General features: G+C 41.8%; 1 protein-coding gene across 5 annotated transcripts in view; it reads right to left on the bottom strand.

The window, feature by feature from the left end:
- Positions 1-6,395: 6,395 nt before the first annotated feature.
- The window catches only part of DRC2 (dynein regulatory complex subunit 2), a 60,842-nt gene continuing 40,139 nt past the window's right edge, over positions 6,396-27,098 (bottom strand). For all 5 annotated transcript variants that reach the window (XM_089679408.1, XM_089679416.1, XM_089679424.1 and 2 more), the window contains 7 exons: positions 26,380-26,547; positions 24,179-24,348; positions 17,020-17,158; positions 13,362-13,559; positions 10,802-11,020; positions 8,930-9,082; positions 6,396-6,829 (listed from right to left, as the gene is read on the bottom strand). In XM_089679408.1, the coding sequence (XP_089535534.1) occupies positions 6,512-6,829; positions 8,930-9,082; positions 10,802-11,020; positions 13,362-13,559; positions 17,020-17,158; positions 24,179-24,348; positions 26,380-26,547 (1,365 nt within the window). In that variant the 3' untranslated portion in view covers positions 6,396-6,511. The remainder of the gene's footprint in view (positions 6,830-8,929; positions 9,083-10,801; positions 11,021-13,361; positions 13,560-17,019; positions 17,159-24,178; positions 24,349-26,379; positions 26,548-27,098) is intronic.

Here is a 27,098-nt window from a genome sequence, read left to right as displayed (position 1 = left end):
GAGCATTTTGGTTGGGTTCATAGACCAGACAGCACTTGGAGCTCTTCCATGAAGCGTTGTGCTTCTGTGTGGGTGGACTGGAAGATTCTCCTCTGCAATTCTGTCATCGGAGCCTTATGTCAGCGCACATGAGGCAAGTATTGTGGTTTAAATGCTGGTCAGCTGAGCTCCTCTGCAAGAAGCAGCTGGAACGTATGCCTTTCAAAGGGTAGTGCCCTTTTGGCAATGCTTTGGATATATTTCTCCATGGACTGTAAAGTAAAGGTCCAATCCGACAGTGCCATGGTGCTGGTATACATAAAAAGGGCATTACAAGTAAGGCTGCTGTTCAAGAAGCAAAGATAATTCTGATTAGGACAGAACTATGTTATGTTGCGGTTTTGTCCATGGTACATATACCTGATGTAGAAAATTCTCAAGCAGATTTTTTTTTTTTCACAGGTGAGACTTATGGTTTTGTACAAACAACAAATACCATACAGCTTAGCACTTGTACATAGAAGTAGAGCAGGTCAAAATTGTTAACACAGTTAAACCTTGCTCTTTCACCTATCCACAATCAGACTTATGTCACCAAAGCCTAGATCCTGACAGGGTCCCTCCATCAGGAGGTACTTCACCAATTTTTTCTTTTCCTTCTTAGATTCAAACACAAACAAGACAGGTTCATGTTCATGTCCGAGGATCCTTGGACCTTTGGTGTAGATGCCTTAGTTACTCCATGGAATTAGTTCAACCTAATTTATGCATTTCCCCCTTCTTAAGTAGTGATGAGCTTGAGTGTTTCGAGCCTAGTCCGAACCCACCTAAGCAAGCTCACCAGGAAGCTATTACCTTTACTGGGCCAATCATCTGCAGCTGGGGCATTCCCTGGGCCACAGCTGCACGTATACACGTATACATGTATACATGTGGCTGCAGGGCATGCAATGCCCTGGCTGCTTATGACTGACCCACTAAGTGATATCTTCCTGGCAGGCTTGGCCGGTGGGATCAGACTAAGATCAAAACACTCCTGAAATCATCACTACACTCAAAATGCTGTCTTTCATGCTTTGGAAAATAGAGAGGGAAGGTAGTGCAGTGGCTCTTACTGTACTAAACTGGCCCAGGAAGGCATGGTTCTCGGACCTAGTCAGACTCCTTGCAGACTGGGTCCTACTGGACCATTCTCTCTTAAGGTTTTGTTTTCCATCCCATTTCATAATTGCTGGCTTTGACAGCTTGGCTGTTGAAGTTCAAGTCCTGAAGGATAGTGGTTTGCGATTCTCACTTTGCTGAAGGCCAGAAAGCCCTCTTCTCGTAGGGTTTACAACTGCACATGGAGAGCATACTTTGCTTCATCCCAGGAAATACTTCTTTCGGTCAGGACTGGACAAGTCCTGAAGCCTATAAAAGGTCAGGTTTTTGCCTGGCTCACATAATTTTACTAATATACTCCCTGCAAACTCCATGGGACCTCAGCCTGGCGTTGTCGATCCTTTAGAGGCCAGTATTTAAACCTATTCAGGATATTTCTCTCCTGTCATGGAAGGTAGTCTTTCACGTAGCTATCACCTTTTTAGGAGGGTTTCTGAGCTTACAGCCTTATCCTGTAAAAAACGTTTTTTTCAAGATCAAAGGCCATGGTTGATTGGTTGATTTGAGAACAAAAAACTCCTTCCTGACTGAAGTGGTTTCTGTATTTAATTTAAATCAGCACATAGAATTGCCTTTCTTTTGTACAGCTCTAAAACATCCTAAGGAGATCACTGTCCACTGCCTGGATGTGGTTCAGGCTGTGCCATCTACCTCACAGCCAAAGCCTTGATTCGTTAACCTGACACCTTGTTTATGTTGACTAAATGCTCCTCAAATGGAGAGGCTGCCTCTCAATTCACAATTGCTAGGTGGATTTGACAAATCACCACTCAGGCATACAACTTGAAAGGTAGGGTTCTCCTTTTATGTGAAGGTCCACTCCATCAGAAGGGTTGATACTTTATGGGCTTTTCAACATAAAGCCTCAGTTTCCCAGATCTGTAAGGTGGCCACCTGGTCTTCTGCTCATACATTCACTAGGCTTTACCAGGTGGATGTTCAGGCAGGCCTTGGTAGACACTGACCCCCAGCTCAGAAAATCCTACAGGTAGCCCTGTAGAGGCTCTTTTAGAAGCTACTGTTCACTGTTGCCTGCTCCTCATGGGATTGTTTTTGGCCATCCCAATAGTGTAAGAATTAATTCTCCTTTGGCTTTTTGACGTTTGATAGGATTTTTGTGTTTTTTTTTCAGTAAAATCCCTTTCTTGGAGTACATCATAGGACATAGGTCAGTCTCCTCTGATTTTGCTCCAATATTGCTTGCTGATAAAACTGAAACAATTTTGGGAGTGGGAGGGGTTATGCTGAGTAGTGTCAAGATTTTTTATTTGCCAATCACGTGGAGGTGGAGCACAGCTCAATAGTTTAAGAATTAACTCTGCCCTGTGATGCACTCTAGTAAAATGATATTACTGATATGTTAAAAGTCCTGTTATTTTATTTTCTACGCAGTTTTCATTTATTATTATAAATGTGCTGAGCAGTGCAGCTACATTGTTCCAGCCATATAGGAGCATATAAGTACAGTTAGGTCCATATATATTTGGACACAGGTACAATTTTAGTTTTTTTCAGGTATTTATCAAAACATATTCAAGCTATAATTATACAATGGATATGGGCTGACAGTGCACACTCTCAGGTTTAATTTGAGGGTATGTACATCCAAATTGGAAGAAAGGTTTAGGAATTACAGCTCTTAAGTGTAGCCATTCCCTCTTTTTCAAGGGACCAAATGTAATTGGGCAATTGAATCAAAAGCTGTTTCATGGCCAGGTGTGGGCTACTCCATTATTTCTTCATCAATTAAGCAGGTAAAAGGTCTGGAGTTAATTCTAAGTGTGGTATTTGCATTTGGAATCTATTGCTGTGAACCTACATCATGCGTTCAAAGGAGCTGCCCATGCAAGTGAAACAGGCCATTGTAAGGCTTCAAAAACTAAACAAATCCATCAGAAAGATAGCAGCAACATTAGGAGTGGCCAAATCAACAGTTTGGTACATTATAAGGAAAGAAGAATGCACTGGGGAGCTCAGCATCATAAAAAGGCATTAACGTCCACGGAAGACAACAGTGGTGGATGATCACAGGATCCTCTCTATGGTAAAGAAAAACCCATTGACAACATCCAGACAAGTGAAGGACACTCTCCAGGAGGTGGGCGTATCATTGTCAAAATCTATAATCAAGAGAAGACTTCACAAGAGCAAATACAGATGGTAAAGAAAAACCCATTGACAACATCCAGACAAGTGAAGGACACTCTCCAGGAGGTGGGCATATCATTGTCAAAATCTATAATCAAGAGAAGACTTCAAAAGAGCAAATACAGAGGGTTCACCATGAGGTGGAAACCATTCATAAGCCTGAAGAATAGAAAAGTCAGATTATACTTTGCCAAAAAAACATCTATAAAACAGACTAGTTCTGGAAAAACATTCTTTGGATGGATGAAACTAAAATTCATCTGTACCAGAATGATGGGAAGAAAAAAGTGTGGAGAAGGCTTGAAACAGCTCATGATCCAAAGCACACAACGTCATCTGTAAAACATGGTGGAGGCAGTGTGATGGCATGGGCATGCATGGCTTCCAGTGGCACTGGGTCATTGGTGTTTATTGATGATGTGACAGAAGACAGAAGCAGCCGGATGAATTCTGCAGCATTTTAGAGATATACTGTCAGCCCAGACTCAGCCAAATGCAGCAAAGTTGATTGGACGGCACTTCACAGTACAGATGGACAATGATCCAAAACACACTGCAAAAGCAACCAAGGAGCTTTTGAAGGAAAATAAGTGGAATATTCTGCAATAGCCGAGTCAATCACCTAATCTCAACCCAATTGAGCATGCATTTCAAATTGTTGAAGGCAAAACTAAAGGCAGAAAGTCCCACAAAGAACAACTGAAGACAGCTGCAGTTAGAGCCTGGCAAAGCATCAGAAAGGATGTCCATGGGTTCCAGACTTCAGGCAGTCATTGCCAGTATAGGGTTCTCAACAAAATATTAAAAATGAACATTTTATTTATGATTATATTCATTTGTCCAATTACTTTTGGTCCCTTGAGAAAGGGGGGGGGGTGGCTACTCTTAAAAGCTGTAATTCCTAAAACCTTCCTCCAATTTGGATGTTCATGCCCTCAAATTAAACCTGAGAGTGTGCACTTTCAGCCCATATCCATTATATAGCTATAGCTTGAATATGTTTTGGTAAATACCTGAAAAAAACTAAATTGTGCCTGTGTCCAAATATATATGGACCTAACTGTAAATTGACATAGCTGAGAAATCTTGACATTTCACCATTCAATCAGCACAGTAGATGAAGGTAAAATATTTTTAAAGTTACATAAAAAGGTTCAGCTGCATTTTATTACTGCTACTAGATATAGCATTGCATGTATGCTTCAAATTTAATAGAACCTATTAGGGTGCAATTTCTTCTGGGTTCTTAAAGGTTTCATATATAAAGCTCACTGGGGCCTCATATACTGCGGGAGACCTCCTTGCCGGGATCATGGAAACAAGTGCTTTTTTAAATACACATTAGCTCACATAATATATCCAGGTTAATGTGTAAATATTTCCCTTTTCCTTGTTCCTTCTGTAGTATTTGGATAATCAACTGTTATTCATTCTATTTGATAATACTTTGGACACAGACATCTTTACATGAATTAATATCAAAGAACACATCCCTGGCATTGCCTTCATGTCATGCTCTTTAAGCTTTCTCATAATTTGCTTCCAAGAATCATGAACAACTAAAGGGACGGAGGGATGCAGAAGATGCCCTCTGTAATACTGCAAAAATATTTCTGATGTCAAGTCTTTAGACACTTGAATGAAGGCATTTGCTATATAAACATGATAATACGAGATGTACTATCACTAGGTCTACCATGTATGAGGAGCCATTAAACAATTTATTATTATTGGTAAGGTGCACTTAAGGCTGTCCTAGACAAATGGTCTTTTTTACTATTCCCACAAAGAAGGTGGCTAGCAGAATCACCCTCCCATCCCCACCATCACTTCAGTCGGACAGGGTCAGCCATACAAAGATCGAAATTTGATCAGTCTTTGGCCAGCTTAAGGTGTTCAATGTTAATTTGACCTTATCTTAACTGAATTAGCCTGCTACACAAACCTAATAGTAAGCATCTATAGGTGGTTATACTTAACTTCAGATCTCTTGCAGAACATCCTAGAAGCCCTAAAACTCAAATATACCGATATCCAGCAGTGGTCAAGCTCTGGTCTTCTTCTCTCATTAATGTTTGTATGTCAGAGGGGGTGGATCAGATCTTGAATTTCCAAGTTCTGGTGCATATTTGGGCTTCCTAAGTGCTTCTCAGAAGCTCTGGAAAAAATATAAGGCTATAGGTGCCTAATATTTAGTCCAGGTACCTGTTTAGTACCATTAAAGTGGACCTTGCATCAAAATGCAAGCTCATCTTATTGAAAGTGCTCCCCTACCCCATGCCATAAAGCTGTACATAACATTACAGAAAACTTTGAGACAAAATACATCAAACTTTTCTGTTTCCTGACCTAAATTACCTCTCCCACTCCCGATGCTTACTTGCCTCTTTTCTGTGGCCCATTGCAAAACTTGCATCTATCCGCAAAACCTCTGTGCTGGCCATGCCCGCACAGTTAATCCCCATAGGCTTATATTGGTTTGTCTCCCAACGCTAAAGACACTCCTGACACAGTAGCTATAGAAGTCTATGGTAATTGACTGCGTGGATGCAGCCACTGTAGAGGGAATTTTGCACTATACATTTTGGTGGGCAACAATAGATATGTATCTGGAGAAAGAGGGAGGCCAGTATACTTATGTTTAGAGTGGTGGGGAACAAAGTGGATAGGGGCCTTTCGTCTCAAAGCAAACTTAATCTTTAATATTAGATTTGAACGTCACAAGAGACAACCTGACAGATACAAATGCTTAGATGTGTTTGAAGTCTAGGACAGGTGACTGCCACCCAGTACCATAGAACTGGATAACAGGTTGACCTAAGCAGGCCATAGGCAGATCAAACTCATCCCGCTGGCTGAACGAATGAAAAAGACAACTGTCTATAACTGCCAGCTTGAGGTGCACTGTATTGCACAACAGACACCTTTCTACATCAAAAACTGGACTGTATTATTTTGGCTTGTAGCCTCTTGTTCCCAGATTTTCTTACAAAGCAGATGTCTGGATTGCACACACATATACTGTTTAGTCTTTATGATAGGGGTATGCAATCTTTTCCACCTTTCCACTGAATATTGTACGAAGACAAACTACAGTACATATAGAATTTTGGTAAGCGATGTTTCTTCACATCACAGTTTTATTGTAAGGTAACGTAACACTGCACTAAGGATACAGCAAATTTGGAATAATAACAAAGTGAACTATCCAGCATAGAGCTGCTTACAAAATACGGCTAACTACATGGGCAGCTTCAATGACATTATGCACAGGGCGCTGGACTCTCTTGTCAGTGACAGGGACTTGTGGGAGAACTTTCTGCTGTAAGCTGCTGCGGTTGTTGAGCATGAGAAGTGGGTTCTGCTGACTGAGAACCTCATTACTGACAGAGATGCCATCCAGGTATTGCTTGAGCAAAATGCGGAGATTCTGGTTGTCTTGGGACAGGACAGTTTTTTCACGTTCCAGTGCCCAACGTTCCAGCAGTACCTTATTGTGCCTCTTCCAAAACTGGTCCAGTGCAGTATAGTCCTGCATTAACTGCAAAGGAGGAATACAAATAATTTAAGCAAACAATGTAATCAGACAAAAAAATATTTTGGTTTTTGTGAATGCTAGTGGTCTGAAGCAACTACTGGCTTCTCTGAATCCATTGGCAGAGTTCCTGCCTCCATGGCTGATGTACAGTCAGGTCCATAAATATTGGGACATCGACACAATTCTAACATTTTTGGCTCTATACACCACCACAATGGATTTGAAATGAAACAAACAAGATGTGCTTTAACTGCAGACTGTCAGCTTTATTTTGAGGGTATTTACATCCAAATCAGGTAAACGGTGTAGGAATTACAACAGTTTGCATATGTGCCTCTCTGCCCACATGGCCCTGTCATTCATTCACCGGTACCTCTGAATGGATTGACTATAAATACCCTCAGCTACTATGGCCGATGGCTTGTAGTTCTGAAAAAAACGCGAGGGTGCTGATGAGTGCCCTTATAGTTCATTCACAAGCCCTGCAGCTTTGTAGCTGACAACCTGTATGCAGGTACAGGCTGAAAGCTGAAGAGAGTGCGTGCAGGAGTCTGATACTGCACCCCTGATCCACTGATCACGGGTGCAATGCTTTCCAGACTCCTGCAAGAAAAAAAATGATAATTGTTCTGCAAAAGTACACTATATTGACAAAAGTATTGGGGCACCCCTCCAAATCTTTGGATTCAGGTGTTCCAATCACCTCCATGGCCACAGGTGTATAAAATCAAGCACCTAGGCATGCAGACTGCTTCTACAAACATTTGTGAAAGAATGGGTCGCTTTCAGGAGCTCAGTGAATTCAAGTGTGGTACCGTGATAGGTTGCCACCTGTGCAATAAGTCCATCAGTGAAATTTCTTTGCTACTAAATATTCTACAGTCAACTGTTAGTGGTATTATAACAAAGTGGAAGCAACTGGAAACAACAGTAACTCAGCCATGACATGGTAGGCCACGTAAAATGACAGTAAAATGGTGCATGCAAAAGAGCACAGTGCGCAGAAGTCGCCAGCTGTCTGCAGAGTCAGTATAGCAAAGACCTCCAAACTTCGTGTGGCCTTCAGATTAGCACAACAGTGCATAGAGCGTTTCATGGAATGGGTTTCCATGTCCGAGCAGCTGCATCCAAGCCTTACATCACCAATTGCAATGCAAAGCGTTGGATACAATGGCGTAAAGAATGCCGCCACTGGACACTAGAGCAGTGGAGACGTGTTCTCTGGAGTGATGAATCACGCTTCTCTGTCTAGCAATCTGATGGACGTGTCTGCGTTTGGCTGTTGCCAGGAAAACGGTACTTACCTGACTGCATTGTGCCAAGTACAAAATTTGGTGGAGGGGAGATTATGGTGTGGGGTCGTTTTTCAGGGGTTTGGCTTGGCCCCTTAGTTCCAGTGAAGGGAACTCTTAAGGCAACAGCATACCAAGACATTTTGGTCAATTTCATGCTCCGAACTTTGTGGGAACAGTTTGGGGATGGCCGCTTCTTGTTCCAACATGACTGCACACCAGTGCACAAAGCAAGGTCTATAAAGACATGGATGAGTGAGTTTGGGGTGCCGAAACTTGACTGGCCTACACAGAGTCCTGACCTCAACCCGAAAAAACACCTTTGGGATGAATTAGAGCAGAGACTGCGAGCCAGGCCTTCTCGTCTGTTATCAGTGCCTGATCTCACAAATACGCTTCTGGAAGAATGGTCCAAGCATTCCCATAAACCCACTGGCAGCTGAATGGGTGGTGATGTGAGTTACTGAGGGCATAATGATGGGAGTAGAAAACTTCCCTGTCACCACTTCAGCAATATACAGTACATGGTGCACTAATACAGCAGTTGCCAAGAAGTCTGATAGCATTTATGTCTGCGCCTACCTCGATTTTATTTTGTGATAGTTTAGAGAGGCAATCAGTTGAGTGGCAGTCAAGGAGGCATTTTACTGAAGTGGGTAATGCAAGGCATAGAAGTCAGAGTAAGCAAGCCCAGCAAACACCCACCCCTAATTTGTCTGCTTCCTACAGACTGCCCTGACTGCTCTGCATAAGTATTTATACTTATTTGTGTCTGTAGCTTTAAACTGAAATATTTTACAACAATTCTCACCAGTGCCAGCTGTTCAGATGGCTTCTCCATGCTGGCTTTTTCTGCCTCCTCTTTCTCTGCAGCACTAAGGGATGATGGGTAGAATGGCAGAACTTTCTCTTCCTCGGTTTCCAACTTTCTGCACATCTCTGCCAGCCGAAGGATCTGCTCACCCTATGTACAGAATGAATGGTATACGAATTACATTCAGCAATTAATCATTTTAATGCAAGCTAAAGACAATGGGTGCAGTTGTACAGAGTGAGAAATTGTAACAAGAAAATGATGGGAGAAATTGCCACTGAAAGCTCACTGCCAAATGTTTATCAAGCCCAATGAGTTTCTGGTAATAGAAATTTGCTACTCAGATTAAAGTCAACAGGATATCTATGGCTTTTGCAAATGATTGTTAGCGTTGGGCGGATGAGATGATGTCCTTTAGGGTCTGAGTTGACAGTCTGTTGGTTCCAAGCAGGTTTCCAATCTATGGGAATGCAAAATCCACTTAAAGCAGGTCAAATGTGCATTGGAAGTGTCTCAAACTGATGCCATAGGTGAAAGCCCATAGACGCAGGCCCTTAGTGCTGCAGATGTGGAAACATGACTTTGCTGACACAGGCAGTTAACGGGTTAGTTAACCTTTACAAAAACTGCCTATGCAGGTAAGGGGTGTCTGTAGATAAAAACTGTGCAGCTCTGACTGAAATTGAACAATGCCCTTGCTATAGGTGTAGGCCATTTAAGTACCTCATGAAGCCTGACTGAAATACTCCTAGGATGATGCTAAGTGAGGCCTAGTCATTACTGCTCACATTCACCATCACAGGAGTGAGCTCATTCTCTGATTCAAACCACCTCACACAAGCTCTCTCTCCCCTGATGCACTAGTTCATCACTCCTGTGATGGTGGAGGCGAGCAGTAATGACTAGGCCTCACTTAGCAACATCCTGGGAGTATTCCAGTCAGGCTTCATGAAGTACGTAAATGGCCTACACTTATACCAAGTGTATTGTTCAACTTTTGTCAGAGCTGCACAGTTTGTTTTTATCTACAGATGCCCCTTACCTTCATAGGCAGTTTTTTGGTAAAGGTGAGCTAACACTTTACGTTGTTTACACAACTCCTTTTACTTAATACTAAAATATTGACAAACACTTGTGCAGCACTAAATGATGCAAAGTGCTACTACTTATAAAAGAAAGTGCAGTCCTTACTGGGTGGATGCAAAGAATGTGTTGAAGTGATGGGGAGTTTTGACAACACAGCTAGGCTCACACAAGAGGGTGCCAGCTCCCAGCTCTGATTGGTTAAAAGTAATCAAATCAAGCTGCTTGCAATCAGAAGAACAAGCAGAGATCCCCCTCATTACCAATCCACTAATTAGAATAAGAAAAAACATATCTTTTATGCAGCATTCGAGCTGCTCAGTATAAACAGCTGTAACACCACACAAGTAAACCATGCTTCAGGGTCTGCTAATCCAAATAGACAATTCTTAGTTTTTAGAACCAAAAAATAAACAGTCGTAATCAGAAGGAGTGTAAAGCTAATGCACTACAATGGTGACTGTATTTTGTTTTTCTCATTTTACACTAAACACAAGTGGCATTCAGAATATGTCCAGTCCACTGTACAGCATGCAATGAAGAAACGTGGCCTAGATAATAGCACAATGTATACTACCAACAGAGACCAGATGTTGAACTCCACTTAAATGTTGTTTATTTTGATGGAAAACTAAAAAAAAATTTTTGCATTATGCTATTACTTCTAATAAAGTTAAAATGGGAAGCAGAGCCTAACAAATATATGCAATGTCACATTAATACATATTGTAACTGTGAATAATTCAGTACTAATATGATCTCTTCCAGACTGGAATTCATAGGTACCTTGTCTATTACTCTTTGCAGTTCTTTCAGTGCAGCATTGCTTTGTACAGTAAGGGTGGTAAGACGACTGTGTTCAGCTGCCCTGGCCTGATTCATCTGCTGTTTCAGCTTCAGGAACTGTTTGTGCACCACTTCTTTATCCTCCCGCAGCCGCCGGTTCTGTTCTTCACTGTCACGAGTGTGAGCTGAAATCTTGTTTCTGAGGGTGTTTATTGACTCCTGAATAATTGAACAGAGATAATAAAATGATTATATTTCTAACTGAATGGACATGGCAGAAACGCCGCACTTCTCTACTATTGGTTTATATTACTGTGCAGCAAGTGCAGAATAATAATTTCTTTTGGTTGGCTTTTATTACATTTTTTAAACTTTCTTCAGGCTGCTGCATAGGGAGGATTTATGAAACTGTCAACTTACCAACGTGATGTCCAGATTATAGGACATAAAGCTGAATGCTGTGTTAGCTGAGTTTTCACTGCTGCTGCAAACAGAAGAGAGCTGTGCTCAGGCAGGAGAAAAGGCAGACTCTGTTGGGGCCTCACAGTTGAATTTCAGAACAAAAGTGTCACCCATGAAAGGTAACCATGCAGAAAAATAGCAGGGCATGTCGTTGTTTTAACCAATAAAGTTGCACCATTGTAGTACTTTTAGAATGGGTATTCAGATTAATACACATTATTATAACTGGTTTATTTTAAAGGATAAGTTCACCTTTTAACAAAAAATAATAAATGCACACTTTTTTGCAGGTATTATTTTTTGTTTGTGGAGCCTAAAGTATTGCACCAGCGATTAGAAGATTGCTGGTGCTATGCGGGTCTCCCCTTGACCTGTACATCTGCTTGCTCGAACATCTTGTATGGGCAAGCAGATACTTACTGACAGGAAAGCTCAATGAACTACCATGGCACTGTGAAGCGCCGTGGGAGTTCATTGAAAACTACACGTCGACAGCTGCAAAGGCTCTTGGGACTTGTAGTTTTTCCATTTACAGAATCCTGTGAATGAGTGACGTGGCCAGTCAGGCAGGGGAAGGGGGGGGAAGGGGTGCGGGACTGGTCTGATCGTAACATGTTACACCCTGAATATGGGTGTAACGTAACATGTTATGAAAAGTGAAATTATACATTAAAGCAAATCTCTGTTTTTAATGCGTTATTAGGACCACTATACCTAGTAGATATTTCTTTGGAAGTACTATGTTAACAAGTTTAATCCACTAAGTTATAGTTTCAAAGCTGATGGATTCCTAGTCCCCCACTGTACTCAGTGTTTTGATCCATAGGCCCCATGCTACTACTGTGTCCTGTAAAGATATAGGGGCTGATGGGAAAACCACAGGACCAAAAAACTGACTCCTTCACAAGTGTCTGTTTCTACATATTTTTTGGCACTTTTATCTACTCTTTGAAGCTAAGCATGGCAGATCAAGAGGTGAATATTAAAGCAGAACTCCAGGCAAAAACTCCTTTACATGTCCTTGTTGCTGATTTCCTACCTTCACTGAATATGTCAGCCATCTTCTGGTTCACTCAGTAGTTGCTCTGAAACAGCCTATTCATTTTCAAACCAAACCGTTTATTCTCTTTGGTTTCCTGTTTTTAAGACCAGTGGCTGCTATGCCTCCAATTCCCCCAGCCACTGGTCTTAGCACATCCCTTCTGTAGTTCTTTCTCAAGGAAGCAGTGATGTAATTCAGCCCCACTTGCAGTGGTGGGCGGACTGAGACTCTCAGACACATTCAACATGTAAAAGCCTTGTGTACCTGCCCACATTCACTACAATTCCCAGAGGTTGCTGGGAACTGTAGTTTCCTTTTACTGCAGAGAGAGAGGAGAGGATATGATGTAATCCCTGCTGTTACACCTCCTCCTTGGCAGACCAGATGCTGTTATCTTTTGACATAAAGAGATATGGTTATGAAAATTCAGTCAGACTTTTCTCCTAAGGCCTTGTTCATACCATGGTGCAGAGACATCACTTTTTCTGCAAGCATTCTGCAAGGGCACAAAAAAAATAATTGTTCTCTATGTGCCCTGTTCACACCACAACACTAGTATCACTTGCAGATTTTTTTTCTGCACAGAAATCTGCAATGTGTATAAAACACATAGATGCACACATGAAAACTGATGTAAACTAATGTCTCTGCAAGTGAAATCTGCACTTCACTTTCCATGCACATATGGTGTGAATCTTTATTGGAAAGGATTTTCAAAATTTGTTAACCATTTAGTGTTTTGTGTTGGAGGGGTGTACTAATGGGTGATTTTTTGATTTTCTTCTTTAAATATCTAATATCTTCTTTACAGAGGGCACTTTTTGTTACCTTTTATTCAAGCAACAGAAAGAAAGGTACTTAAATGTAACAAAGAATGGAAGAAAAATATCCCATTTTTTGTTACATTTAATTACCTTTCTTTCTGTTGCTTGAATAAAAATGTAACAATAAGTGCCCCTGCAAAGAAGATATTTAATATTAACCTCTGTTATGTTTACAGGGTGAACTTTGGCTTTCAAACCCAATTAAAAGGACCCAGTAAGTCACAGTGGTTACCTGGATCTTCTGAAGCTTTTTCATCTGATATGCAATTTCTTCTGCACTTTTCTCATCTTTTGCTTTCAAGGTTTCAAAGGCAATCTTGCGGTCTTCTGTGGCATTCATGTAGTTTTTCTGAGCTTGTTGAACTTGTTTCCAGAGGTCTTCTATTGTGTTCTCCAAAATCATACGTAGGGAATGTTTCTCCTCCAAACTCTACCAAATAGTGAGCCAACGTGAGCAAACAGCATGCTGCAAATCTATTTTTCTTGTTTCTGGTTATTAGAACATAAAAAAAAAACTGTGGACACTGATGAGCTACAGAAATGAGCCTTCATGGCTCTACTGCCTCTACATCCATTATAAACCTTGCCAAGATTGCTTTGTATGCTCCCCCTACCAAATTATCCATAAAAAAAAATTAATGAATAGAAATCTAGCACTAAGTGTGTGACAGCGTTGTACAACCTGTGGCAGATGAGGGCCTCATAACGCATGGTCTAACTAGCGTTCTTCAGAAGAGGCCTTGGTAACATGTATCTATCAGGTGTCTTATGTGTAATTGTGTAGATTTTTCAGGACAGGGCTGCTGGGCCCAACCAACAGAATCTATTATAGGAAAAAGCTGTGCTATTCCCAGATGTAGGAACAGCTCACAAAATGTGCTGTGTGTGAGTTTCCTAATTATGTATGGCACATTTTTTCCAGTAAGCAAACAAGACATTATGATGACTGTTCAAATGGATAATACTGACACAAATTTGCAAACACAGGATTAGGTGCCCACAGTATCCAATTAGACTTACTTTACTTCCTTTAAAGAAGAAACATGGCTGGGCACTAAGGTCACCTGTACCTGTGGTTTTCATTTAGTTCAAAGTTCAAAAGCGTTTGTTACACCTTTACGTCTCTATGCAGTATATCTATCCAATATATTATGATTGATGTAAAAAAAGCCACCATGCTGTACACCTTAACAAATCAACTCTATAGCATCCCATAAATGGGAGATAAGGGAGCCAAATCTGCAAGTGTATGGTATAAATCTCAGAGTTGCAAGGTAGGATGACACTAAGGAGTTTGGATCATGCCTGTACATCTAACTGTCCCCCACCCCTCCCAATTGCTGTGGTGACCTAGCAAGTTTATTTGCCTGGAGAGGACAGGAGGAAGGAACAAATTGGCTGCAGCAGATACTGCAGCCACCACAGTGCTAGCAATACCACATATTACTGAATGCACCCAGCCAAAGGATTCCTAAGCATAAAAATAGATGCTTCAAATATCATATTGGGTCTATGGGTAGCTTTATGCATAACTTAAATTGGCTACCATTTATTAAGATCATAAACTATAATGAAACAAATTAAGTCCCTCACAGTTTGTCACTGAGGGCATTCATCACATTAAGTCACCAACAGAAAGATGAGAGAGATGGGAGGGTGTGGGCAAATGCAACAAAACACTAGTTATTGTTGGTATTTGCATAACTAAGCCCCCAGGTTTCTGGGCTCTTGTAGCGCTCTGAAGATTGCGTATATACACTATATTGCCAAAAGTATTGGGACACCCGCCTTTACACGCACATGAACTTTAATGACATCCCGGTCTTAGTCTGTAGGATTCAATATTGAGTTGGCCCACCCTTTGCAGCTATAACAGCTTCAACTCTTCTGGGAAGGCTGTCCACAAGGTTTAGGAGTGTATCTATGAGAATGTTTGACCATTCTTCCTGAAGCGCATTTGTGAGGTCAGGCACTGATGTCGGATGAGAAGACCTGGCTCGCAGTCTCTGCTCTAATTCATCCCAAAGGTGTTCTGTTGGGTTGAGGTTTGGGCTCTGTGCAGGCCAGTCATGTTCCTCCACCCCAAACTCGCTCATCCATGTCTTTATGGACCTTGCTTTGTGCACTGGTGCGCAGTCATGTTGGAACAGGAAGGGGCCATCCCCAAAGTATTCCCACAAAGTTGGGAGCATGAAATTGTCCAAAATGTCTTGGTATGCTGAAGCCTTAAGAGTTCCCTTCACTGGAACTAAGGGGCCAAGCCCAACCCCTGAAAAACAGCCCCACACCATAATCCCCCTCCACCAAACTTTACACTTGGCACAATGCAGTCAGGCAAGTACCGATCTTCTGGCAACTGCAAAACCCAGACACGTCCATCGGACTGCCAGACAGAGAAGCGTGATTCGTCACTCCAGAGAACACGTCTCCACTGCTCTAGAGTTCACTGGCAGTGTGCTTTACACCACAGCACTTGGTGATGTAAGGCTTGGATGCAGCTGCTTGGCAATGGAAACCCATTCCATGAAGCTCTCTATGCACTGTTGTGCTAATCTGAAGGCCACATAAAGTTTGGAGGTATTTAGCTATTGACTTTGCAGACAGTTGGCAACTTCTGCACACTGTACAATTCAACATGTCATTTTACGTGGCCTACCACTTCGTGGCTGAGATGGTTGCTCCCAGTTGAATCCACTTTGTTATAATACCACTAACAGTTGACCGTGGACTTTTTAGTAGCAAGGATGGACTTATTGCACAGGTGGCAACCTATCACAGTACCACGCTTCAATTTACTGAGCTCCTGAGAGCGACTCATTCTTTCACAAATGTTTGTAGAAGCAGTCTGCATGCCTAGGTGCTTGATTTTATACACCTGTGGTCATGGAGGTGATTGGAACACCTGAATCCAATGATTTGGAAGGGTATCCCAATGCATTTGGCAATATAGAGTATATCCCAAGCAAGTTTAAATTAATTTAATGATGATTAACTCGCTACCTCTGCTGGAAATCTGTTCCAAGCATCCACTAGACTTTGGTAAAATTATGCTTTCTAACCTTACCCTTGATCTCTCCTCTTGCTAGTTTCTAGTCATGCTCCCTTTGTTCTTGAGCTCACATTCACAATGAAGTTTATGTCCTCCTAAACATGATTTACACTCTTGCATTTAAAGGTTTCAGTCATGTTCTCCTTTCCCTTCATTTTTCAGGCTTTGCATATTAACCATTTCCCACTGGCCTGGCACACACAGTGGGTAAGATAATCTTAACATGCATGACTCGTCTTAGACAGGTATTAAATATAACCACTACAAAATACAATAAAATATTTACTTTGGCAGAACCAAACAAAATCCAACCTACTTGAGCTCCTTCTGCACGGTATTAGGTTTATTACTGAATTAAATCACTGGATGACAGGTGCACTTAAAGCAATTCTAAAGGTCCATTTTTTTTTTTTTTGGAAAATAACAAACATGTCTATACTTACCTGCTGTGTGCCTCCTCCTCTTCTTGGGTCCCCTGCAGGCTCTCCTGGCTCTTTTTTGTCAGGTGCCCCCATAGCAAGTAGCTTGCTATGGGGACACCCGCTGCTCCGTATGTCCATTCACAAACGGAGCTGTGGCTTGCCCCCCCCCCCCCCCTCCTCATTGGCTGGCTGGCTGTGACTGACAGCTTGCTCTCTCTGCAAATGAGAAGGCAGAGACCCAGGATAGCCGAGGCTGTTGTGCAAATCAACGGATCGCAATGGGGCTCAGGTAAGTACTGAGGGGGATGTGGGCACTGCTGCACATAGATTTTTTAACCTTCATGCATATAATGCATGAAGGTAAAAAACCTTCAGCCTTTCCAACCGCTTTAAGAAAACTAGGATGGGACCATGATTACCTTGTTTTTTATCTCATCTCTCATACTCTGAAATTCTTGCTTAGCTTCACCCTCACTCTCCAGTGTGTTCTGTTCCATGGCCAGCATCACATTCTGCAAATACAGTATCTCCTTGTCTTCTTGCTCCGTGATCATCTTTCTGATGAATACATAAGTAATATACATTTAATGCTAGTAAAAGCTGTAATCTTACCTGTTGTATTGCTCTGTCTTTCTTTCATCCTTGTTCAAGTTCCATTACTGGCCACGTTTTCATACATATAAGTGAACATTGCTATGTGGTTTGTTATGTTTCAATTTGTAATCTCAGTATAAATAATTATTTTGGTATATTTGTCTATGTTAGAAGTAAACTTTTTTTTATTTATAGCAAACCCATTGAAAATCTGAATGGACTTCAGCCAGTGTGTTCAGCCAAAACTTTTATTTTTTTGGTGTTGGAACATATTGGGGAAGACTGGGACCCCTTTTGGGTTTTTACTGCTATTTGGAACACTGTTTGCCCTCACTAAGGCCTTGTTTACACGGGCAGCAACATGTATCATATAGCATATATCATTAAAGTGCTGAACAAATGTAGCAGTCATAATGCTTAGTTTCACTGCTGCTGCAAATTTAGCATGGTTTGGCACCAGTCAAACTCAACAATTAAAGTCAGTAGGACCACAACACGCCAGTTGCTGGATGACAATCCCATTCATAATCCCTATTCGGCCAAATAAAGAAGAAAAAAAAACAGGTTATCAGGAGGCAGCGGTATCACATCCCAAATGCCAGCAAGCTGCTGCTCCACCCTCCTCTGAAATGTGATCCATGTGATCAGCTGAAGACATTTGGAAAAGGCAAGTACTAAAAAAAATATAGCAGGAGGAGTCTCCTGAGGGGCAAGGGAGAATACTAGGGGGTAGGAGAGGGGAGTCTAAATTGGGCTTTAGCCAATAGTAGACTTACAAGACACTCCCTGAAAAAAAACATTTAAATGCTTTGGAGTGTGTGGTAAGCCCTGCTCCTCTTCCACCACTGCATTACAGGTATCACACTAGAGATGCGCATGATGGAAAAAACGGTTTCGTTTTGGAATTTTTGTTAAGTTAATAATTTGATTCATCAAATTTGTTATCTAATAGATTCATTTTTGAAATTAGTTTTGTATATTCGGATTTGTTTAATATGTTCATTATTTTCAAATTGATCTGAAATTTCAGAAAACTGCTATATTCATTCTATTCTGTTCTATATATTTTCATTCTATTCTATTTTGCACTATTCTTTTATTGTATATTCCGATCTATTATTTTTTATTCTATTTTGTTTTATTCTATTCTATTATTTTCTATTCTATTCTGTTTTATTCTATTCTATTCTTTTCTTTTCTATTCTATAAAGCAGCCTGAGTAGGAATCATCATCTTATTTCACTTTATACCCTACTATATTTACTGCAATATGTTTCCATTTCAAATTAATTTTCAAATTTGAATTCAAATGTATTTTCTAATTTGATTTCAAATTCATTTTCAAAAATCGGATATTCCATTTCATTATAATTTAGTTTGGATTTGTTGAAATTTGTTACTATTGTGATTCAAAAATAGGGATACATCCAAATCTTCAAATAATGAAAATTTTGTCCGCATTTTTATTCGTAACAAAACAAATTACACGTCTATATCACATTCCCGGGATTGAAATATCATAGCATTAAGAACTGATAGTATATCCAGGAATGTAAGCAGGTTCAGCTGGTATACATATCGGTACAACAAACCAAATGTACACCAGAGGCACTGGAAGGCATATCTTACCTGAAGCAACACCAGGAGGATCAAAGAAGTGTCCACAGGTCACTCCACCATCTGGATTTATCCTCTGCCTAACCCAATCAGGCCCCACACCCTCTGAGGAAGTCCCCACAGCGAGCACATGGGTTAGGGACTGCTGTTTCTTTGCCCTACAACATGTGATACAGCTGATTTTAGCTTTTAGGCAGGAGTCTTGGGATTATCAGAAGTAATTAGTGTGGATCAGAAAAACCTCCTGGACAGAGAGAACAGGTCCATCACCTACAGCAGGGGTGCTCAACTTTTTGGTCAGTGAGAGCCACTTAAAACAGAGCTCCACCCAAAAGGGGAAGTTCTGCTTTAGGGCCTTGTCCCCCGCTCGCTCGCTCCCACTTCAGCTGCGACCAGCTAGGCGATCGGAAACGGAAGTTGTCTTCCTTCCCATAGTCTTCTGGGACACGTGACAGATCCCAGAATACTACGGGACCATTCACAAGGCACAGCACTACTCGCGCATGTGAAGTGGGCACCCGGCTGTGAAGCCACAAGCTTTCACAGCCAGGTGCGCACACTTAAGATGCGGGCACTGGGGAGTGAGGGCGGCCAGTGAAACTGGCTGCGGTGAGCACACAGCTGGATCAAGGAACAGGCGAGTGTCTGTTCTATAAAAGTCAACCACTACAGTTTTTTTTAGCTGCTTTTAATTTTTTTTCATTTTGACTGGATTTGGTGATTTGGTAACCAGTCGCAGGCAACAATGAACTACAGGGTTTTACTGCCTTCCAAACTGCAAATGTGAACGAGCCCTTACTGTCCTGAGTCTCCTATAAAGCTGCTTTCACACTGATGCGCTGTGGTTTACCCACACCATGGGTGAAGTGCAGTGCATCTGTAGCTTTCCTGCAGGGCAGCTGCACTGAGCCAAAGACTTATATTACATCTTGCGGGTGTGGTGCACTTTCTAAAAGCACACCAACCCCCCAGGATATAATTGTCTATGGCTCAGTGCAGCAAACCACAGTGTGAAAGCAGCCTAATAACCCTTTTTTATAAGTACTAATATGCCTATTGCAAAAGTATCTAATAATTAACCCTTCTGTGTCCTGTGATGTGTGATTTTGCATACTTTTTGAGTTTATTAAAGCAGAATTAAACTCTCTCAATCAACGTTGCTATTTTTAATCCCTTTGCTGCTAGCATTAGTATATAGATAAGAAAGTATTTTTTATATATTTGTTAGAACTGTTTTTTTTTACATTTCTTCAGTTATTTCCTGGTTTTCAGGCCTAGGCAAAATGATGTTGTACATCTCAGAAGTCTTTGTTCATGCCTGAAAAAAGGGCAGATGGATTCCAGGAAGTAAATACTGCATAAATCGTCTGCCTTTACTCAAGATGGCCACAACCAAAAATGCCAGGGGGTGTTTTTCAAAGTGATTTCTCAACAAAATAAAGCATGGAGACATGGATGGTTGGGGGAGTTTGCTTTGAATATCAAAATGAATGAAATAGTGGTTTTAGTTTGTTGAGCTCAGATGCAGTTTAGTTCCCCTTTACTGGGATTGTTAATCATTTTTTTTTAACAAAAGGATTGACATATATTTTAAGTAATAACAAAGTTATCACCAAGCCAATAGGCCCATAGCTAAATGTAAAAATTGCTGTGGTCCATAATGGTACAAGAGCTGAAAAGGTTAAAGTAATTCAGGAACATTGTCTGACAAAGAAATCCAGTTATAATACTATCTATCCATCTGTGCATGTGCCTTGAATTCAGCTTTCAGATTCATAGACATGCAGTTCATGTTTCTGTCCAGAAGATGGCACCAGTGAATCACATCTTGCATCCCTGTGTATACATCTTGACCACAGAACCACATTTCTCAGCCTATAACTTTTACACGGAAAAATCAATCTGTCATAACCATAAAATGTTTTAAGGAAACATTAACATGTTAAGACCACAATGCAAGCCATCAATAACAACTCAATTTACTTTTATTGCAACGTACAAGATCTATATTGCTTTGCTCTGAATATGTTATTGATATAACGCAGCTATACAGCAGCTCCCAGGAACAAGAACACTCATCAATGAACATCCAGTGCTATACAGGGAGCTCTGCAACTGTGCTGAATTCAGAAAGTCCAGTCTATTTACCTAAGTATTATAGTCATTTTATTGCAGCCATATCAAGCACATTTGCCCATGTGGGACCATAGCCTCTTCTAACATTATTCTATAATGCACAATTTCCTTCTTGTGCTCCATAGCATGTAGAAAAGGCTTCAGTGAGCTTATAGAGGAAGGTCATGTAGCCACTGAATAGCTTTATGTTTACAGCCCAGCTGCCCATATCTCTGGCATTACTGATCATGAATATGAGGAACATATACATATATGAGGATTCACAGAAGTGGACCTTTATCCGTGTGACAGCATAAATGCAACACAGTGTTTGTGCTGATGGCATGCTCCCAGCTCAGAGACCAAGCCCTCACTGAGAGCTCCGGGTCTTGTACTAACAATCAGGAACCAGGAAGCCCTGATTGCTGTCATAGCCTCTGAAGCTGATGTACTAGATAAAGTACTTGTTTATTAAGCAGTACAACACAGGGAATGCAGAACTCGATTTATCATGCACTGCAAGTTCAACATTGTATTGCTAGGTACTGCAGTGGTATCATAGAGGCCACAATAAAAAAGGTTAAGAAGTGTCATGCAGGACATGAGGTTCAACAAAATAAAACTTTTATCAGTTAATTATCTGATACATCTCATATCTGGGGACCGTATATTAACCGCTTAACCACTTGCCTACCGGGCACTTCTACCCCCTTCCTGACCAGGCCAATTTTCAGCTTTCAGCGCTGTCGCACTTTGTATCACAATTGCACAGTCATGCAACACTGTACCCATATGAATTTTTTATCATTTTATTCACACAAATAGAGCTTTCTTTTGGTGATATTTAATCGCTGCTGGGTGTTTTATTTTTTTCCGCTAGAAACAAAAAAATAGCAAAATATTTTAAAAAAATATGTTTTTCTTTGTTTCTATTATAAAATTTAGCAAACAGGTAATTTTTCTCCTTCACTGATGTGCATTGATGACGCTGCACTGATAGGCAGCACTGATAGGCGTCACTGATGGGCACTGATAGGCGGCACTGATGAGGTGGTATGGATAGGCAGCACTGATGAGGTGGTACGGATAGGCAGCACTGATAAGTGGCACTGATGATGCTGCACTGATATGCAACAATGATGGGCACTGACAGGTGGCACTGACGGGTGGCACTGATGGGTGGCACCGACTGGTGGCACTGATGGGCAGCACTGATGGGGGGCACTGATGGGCACAGGTGGGTGGCACTACTAGGCACTGATGGGCACAGGTGGGTGGCACTGATGGGCACTAATGGGCACAGGTGGGTGATACTGCTGGGCACTTGTCGGCGGCACTGCTGGGCACTGATCATCAGTCCTCTGACAATTGCCAGTTATTGGAAGTACTTTCCTCATGCTGTGACAACTGCATTTACCGGTGATCTGCTGTGTCATTGGACACGGCTAACCACGTGGTAAAAGGCCGCTGTGATTGGCCATTTACCATATGGGTGTGTGCGCCCGCGTTCTGGGAGGACGTCATATGACGCCCTCCCAGGATTGGACAACCGCGCTGTAGCCATCATTCGGCTATAGTGCGATTGGCAAGAGGTTAAGGACCGCCCTATAGCAGATATTCAGCCACAGGGCGGCACCTGTGCGCAGAATCACATATACATATATATATACACACGTCATTTTGCATTTCCAGGTAGGGGGTGCGCACACCTTACCCGCACCGCCATTCGCAGCCATGGAAGTCAATCACCGGGTCCCGACCAGTAATTACCCGCCAGCGCCCGGTGATTACCGAGCATCTCCAACGAGGAAGAAGATTGTTTTGTTTACAAATAATCTTCCTCCGTCAGCTCGAGCACACTGCTCGGGATGGCTGTGAACAGTACAGCCATCCCGATCAGTGTGCTTACAGTAAAGAACACCCCCCCGCCCCCTAGTAAAACACTCCCAGCACACAGTTAACCCTTTGATCACCACTCACATTAACCCCTTCCTGTCCAGTGCCATTTTTTTTTAGCACTGATCACTGTATTGGTGTCACTGGGGTGTCAGTGACACCAAGTTAGTTCCCCTCCAGTGTCATAATGTCCGCCGCAGTCCCGCTAAAAGTCGCTGATCACTGCCATTACTAGTAGAAAAAAAATCCCATTATTTATACCGCCATTTGTAAACACTATAACTTTCACATAAACCAATTCATTTACACGTATTGGGATTTTTTTTAGCAAAGGCATGTCGCAGAATACATTTTGGCCTAAATTTATGATGAAATTTTACTTTTAAAATATTTTTACTGGACATGTTTAATAGCAAAAAGTCCAAAATATTGTTTTTTTTCTCAAAAAACTGCGCAACAAAATGCACAGGCAATCAAATACCACGAAAGAAAGCTAAATTCGTGGGGAAAAAAGGGACGTAAATTTCAATAGGGTGCAGCGCTGCATGACCGCGCAATTGTCAGTTAAATTAATGCATCGCCGTAATGCAAAAAAAGGCCTGGTCATGGGGGGGGGGGGGGGCAAATCCTCAGCAGGGCAAGTGGTTAAATGGATTTTTAGAACAGTGAGACAGAAGATGAGCTTACTTTGTCCACTACATGCATTGACCTGGTGCCAATGCACTAATCTATAACAAAAAAAGGGGTGCCTGCTGATCCAGGGCCAGAACTGGCACTAGAATCACTGGCATTGTTTGACTGCTGCAAAATTACAATGGCTTTGACTGCTTATCTAATAACTAAAACTAAGTACACACGGGCCGAATATTGGGCGGTATTGACTAGTTCAACAGAAACTGGCTGACATTTATCCTGTGTGTATGGCAGACGATCCAACATAAGCTGGCCATTCCCTTGTCAGAATACAATAGCACAGCAGGGGAGATTGCCACTAATTGTGTTAGTACAGTGATCTGTCAGTTTTTTTCGTTCAGCCCAAAAACAACTTAGGCAGGCCATAGACGTGCTGTTTATCGGCCGAATTTTCGGTCGATAAACGAAAAAACAGTCGGCCCCGTTGCCGATGCTGCCACCTATGTCCACGAAAAACGACTGTTTTTCATGGATTTTCCAGCATGACCGATAAAAATAAATGAGGAGATCCGCGAAAAACGCCAGACGGGCTGGCTCCACTAACGGTGTGATTATCGGCCGATTTTTCGTGTGGACCGATAAACGGCCCGTCTATGGCCTGCATTACACTGTGTACAAGGCTTTAGAAATATAATACCATCTGTTCCCTAGCAATCCACAAACCTTTCTGTATCAAATTCCTGCAACACAGTGTCCAGTTCTTGCTGATATTCTTCTTGTAGCAGATCAAGACGTTCCCTTTGAAGCTCCAATAACTGGTCGATGTTCTGGAGGTGACTACGTAAGGCATGTGTGTATTGCTCATCTGCCTCCTCTACATCCTTTATCAAAGACTACAAACAAAGTATCAGATTTATTTTTCAATACCATACTATACATACAATTTGGCCAAGCAAACCTCTGGCCAAAAACAATATTTGGGCATGTGCACTGTGAAAAAAAATTAGTACTAAGAAACGTGTGCCATGTGTGTTGGCTGCAGAGTTTTTTGTAAAGCTTTTACTTTCATTCACCCTGTACAGTAGGCATCACTAATTGGTGGACCGTGCTCCGTGTGCAGACCAAGCCAATGTCCTATCCGGACCGCTGTAGTACTGCCATTTAGGAACTGTTCTGCTCAGAGCTGTCACCTCCATCGTTGTCATTCTCATTCTCACAATGCTGACAGTGGGAGGCGGGACAGCTCTGGCTGGAGGGTGGGGGTTACCCAAATTAACAAGCAGGTGATTGGTTGCTAGGATGCAGGGCGGTCCTAGCAGCCAATAACCAACTTGCAGCTCCTGCCCTCTGGCCAAACCTGCTGTGCTCCCATCCTCCTCCCTGTCTGTGTAAGGTAGGACATGAAGGAGGCTGAGGACATAAATGGGATAGCTGAAAATTAATGGAGGGGCTCAGGACAGTTAAGGGGGAGCTCAGGACAGTAATGGGGGGGCTCAGGACAGTTAAGGGGGGCTGAGGACAGTAATGGTGGAGGCTAAGGACAGCAATGGGGCCACTGAGGACAGTAATGGGGGGGTGGCTCAGAACAAGTAATGGCGGGGCTTAGGACAGTAATGGGGGAGGCTCAGGACAGTAATGGGGCCACTGAGGACAGTAATGGGGGAGGCACAAGACAGTAATGGGGCCACTGAGGACAGTAATGGGGGGGTGGCTCAGGACAGTAATGGCGGGGCTTAGGACATTAATGAGGAGCTGAGGTCATTAATGGAGTCACTAAGGATATTAAAGGGGTTAATGAGGACTGTAATGGGGGGGCTGAGGACAGCAATAAGAGACCTGAGAACTCAGGACAGTAATGTAATGTTAAGGGGACTCTGGCAGTAATGGGGGCTAAGGACGGTAGTGTGGGGGGAGGGCCTGAGGACAGTAATGTGAGGGGGGCTGAGAATAGTAAAGTAAGGGGGGTTGAGGACAGTAGTGTGAAGGGGGGGAGGTTAATGTGCAGAAGAGTGACTGTAATGTGAAGGGGGGACTGAGAATGCTGATGTAAGAACAGGTTTGTGATATGAGCCTCGATTCAGACCTGTGCATGCGAGTTTGCATGCGCACGTTGTGGGTAGGGCAGACCATTCATTTTAATCTGACTCATAGCACAAATTACAAGCCATCCGCCTACACAGCTGCATCGGCTGTTGGCTTGTAGTACTCAATGAACTATGAGGGTGCTCATCAGCGCCCTCATAGCTCATTGTCACCTCCTCCAGTTTTCACACTGACAGCCCTTACAGAGTTATGGGCAAGAAAGCTGGAGGCAGGAGCCTAACACTAAACCCATGATCCATTAATCACAGATGCAATGTTCTGCAGGCTCCTGTGGAAAAAAAATAATATATGCAAATTTTATTTTCATAAATATGTGCAATTATTTTTTTTTCGAAAAGGCAAACTTAGCCTTTAATGTTGGCCCTTCATCTGTTTTGTAATTACCTTGCCTTATCATTTGTCCTATCAAACAAACTGATATGGTGGAAAGTCCAAGATTAGAGAACATGTAACTCAGTCCTTTTTCTCCCATATGACAATGCTGCTTAGTAAATGGCTATTCACACACCCAGTGCTATCACATGGGAGTTGGAAGAAAGTTCTCAACCCCGTGCAAGCTTGAAGTTACTATTTCAAGGGCTGCTTCTCACTCTTGCGTGCAAGCAGAACTCCAAGGAAGCAAAAAAAAGAAATAGAAATATAAGCAACTAAAGGGCCCAATGTTAAAGTGAATCTGTTCATTTGCCCTGCAACATTTTAGGCATTTTGATATGATTTTAATAATGATCTTTACATGGAAAGCAATGAGCAAAGTTTACATTTTAGTTTGCTGAAAGGTAGAATAGGTGGATTTTTCCTGTTTACAGTTATGAACTGCTCACCTTGATGACATTGTTCTTGCAATCTACAACTCTCTCAAAGGTCTGACTGAGTATTTCTATATCTTTCCGTAACTCCTTGGCCTTCACCTCCCGCAGCACTGCACGCCACTGAACATTCAGCTTGTTTAGGTTAATGCTGCTACTTTGCTCTTCTTTAGCAAGCTTATCCTATGCAAGGGGGCAGAAGTAAAAAGGTTTACAAATCTGTTAGTCAAATCACATTTCTTCTGAAAAGGATAAACTTTAAAAGCATACAGATCATTTATAGTAAACAAGTCTAGATCATTTATAGTAAAGAAGTCTTAAGAGAAATAATCAGAAATTATATGATGCAAAAGTTATTTAGGGAGACAAAGAGCAAACCCTAACACTAACAGTAACAGCAGTTTATATATTACTTGCTTTATTATGCAGAAGATCATTTATCAGAACCATTTGGGCTTTCATTGCCAAAAATATGTAAAATAAGTTCTGTCCCCAAGTCTCTCTTTTTCTAACCTTTACCTAAAAATAAAGTACATCTTAACACTTAACACCCACAGAAAAACAAATCACAGAAATAGATTTACAGACAGATAGACATTGTATTAACAATCTCCATTTTCTGTCTAAACAGGTATACAGTCCCATAGTCACCAATAACAGACCCAGTGCATTCAAAGATCAGCACTCAGTAACAGACATGGTCTGACATAGGGCCCTTCACTCGGAGTGGACCT

The sequence above is a fragment of the Staurois parvus genome, unplaced genomic scaffold (genome assembly GCF_062004578.1).
Source record: "Staurois parvus isolate SC_StPar_1 unplaced genomic scaffold, SC_StPar_1.0 ptg000017l, whole genome shotgun sequence".
Classification (NCBI taxonomy): Eukaryota; Metazoa; Chordata; class Amphibia; order Anura; family Ranidae; genus Staurois; species Staurois parvus.
The sequence above is the reverse complement of the archived record's forward strand: the minus strand, read 5'-3'. Positions and strand labels throughout refer to the sequence as shown.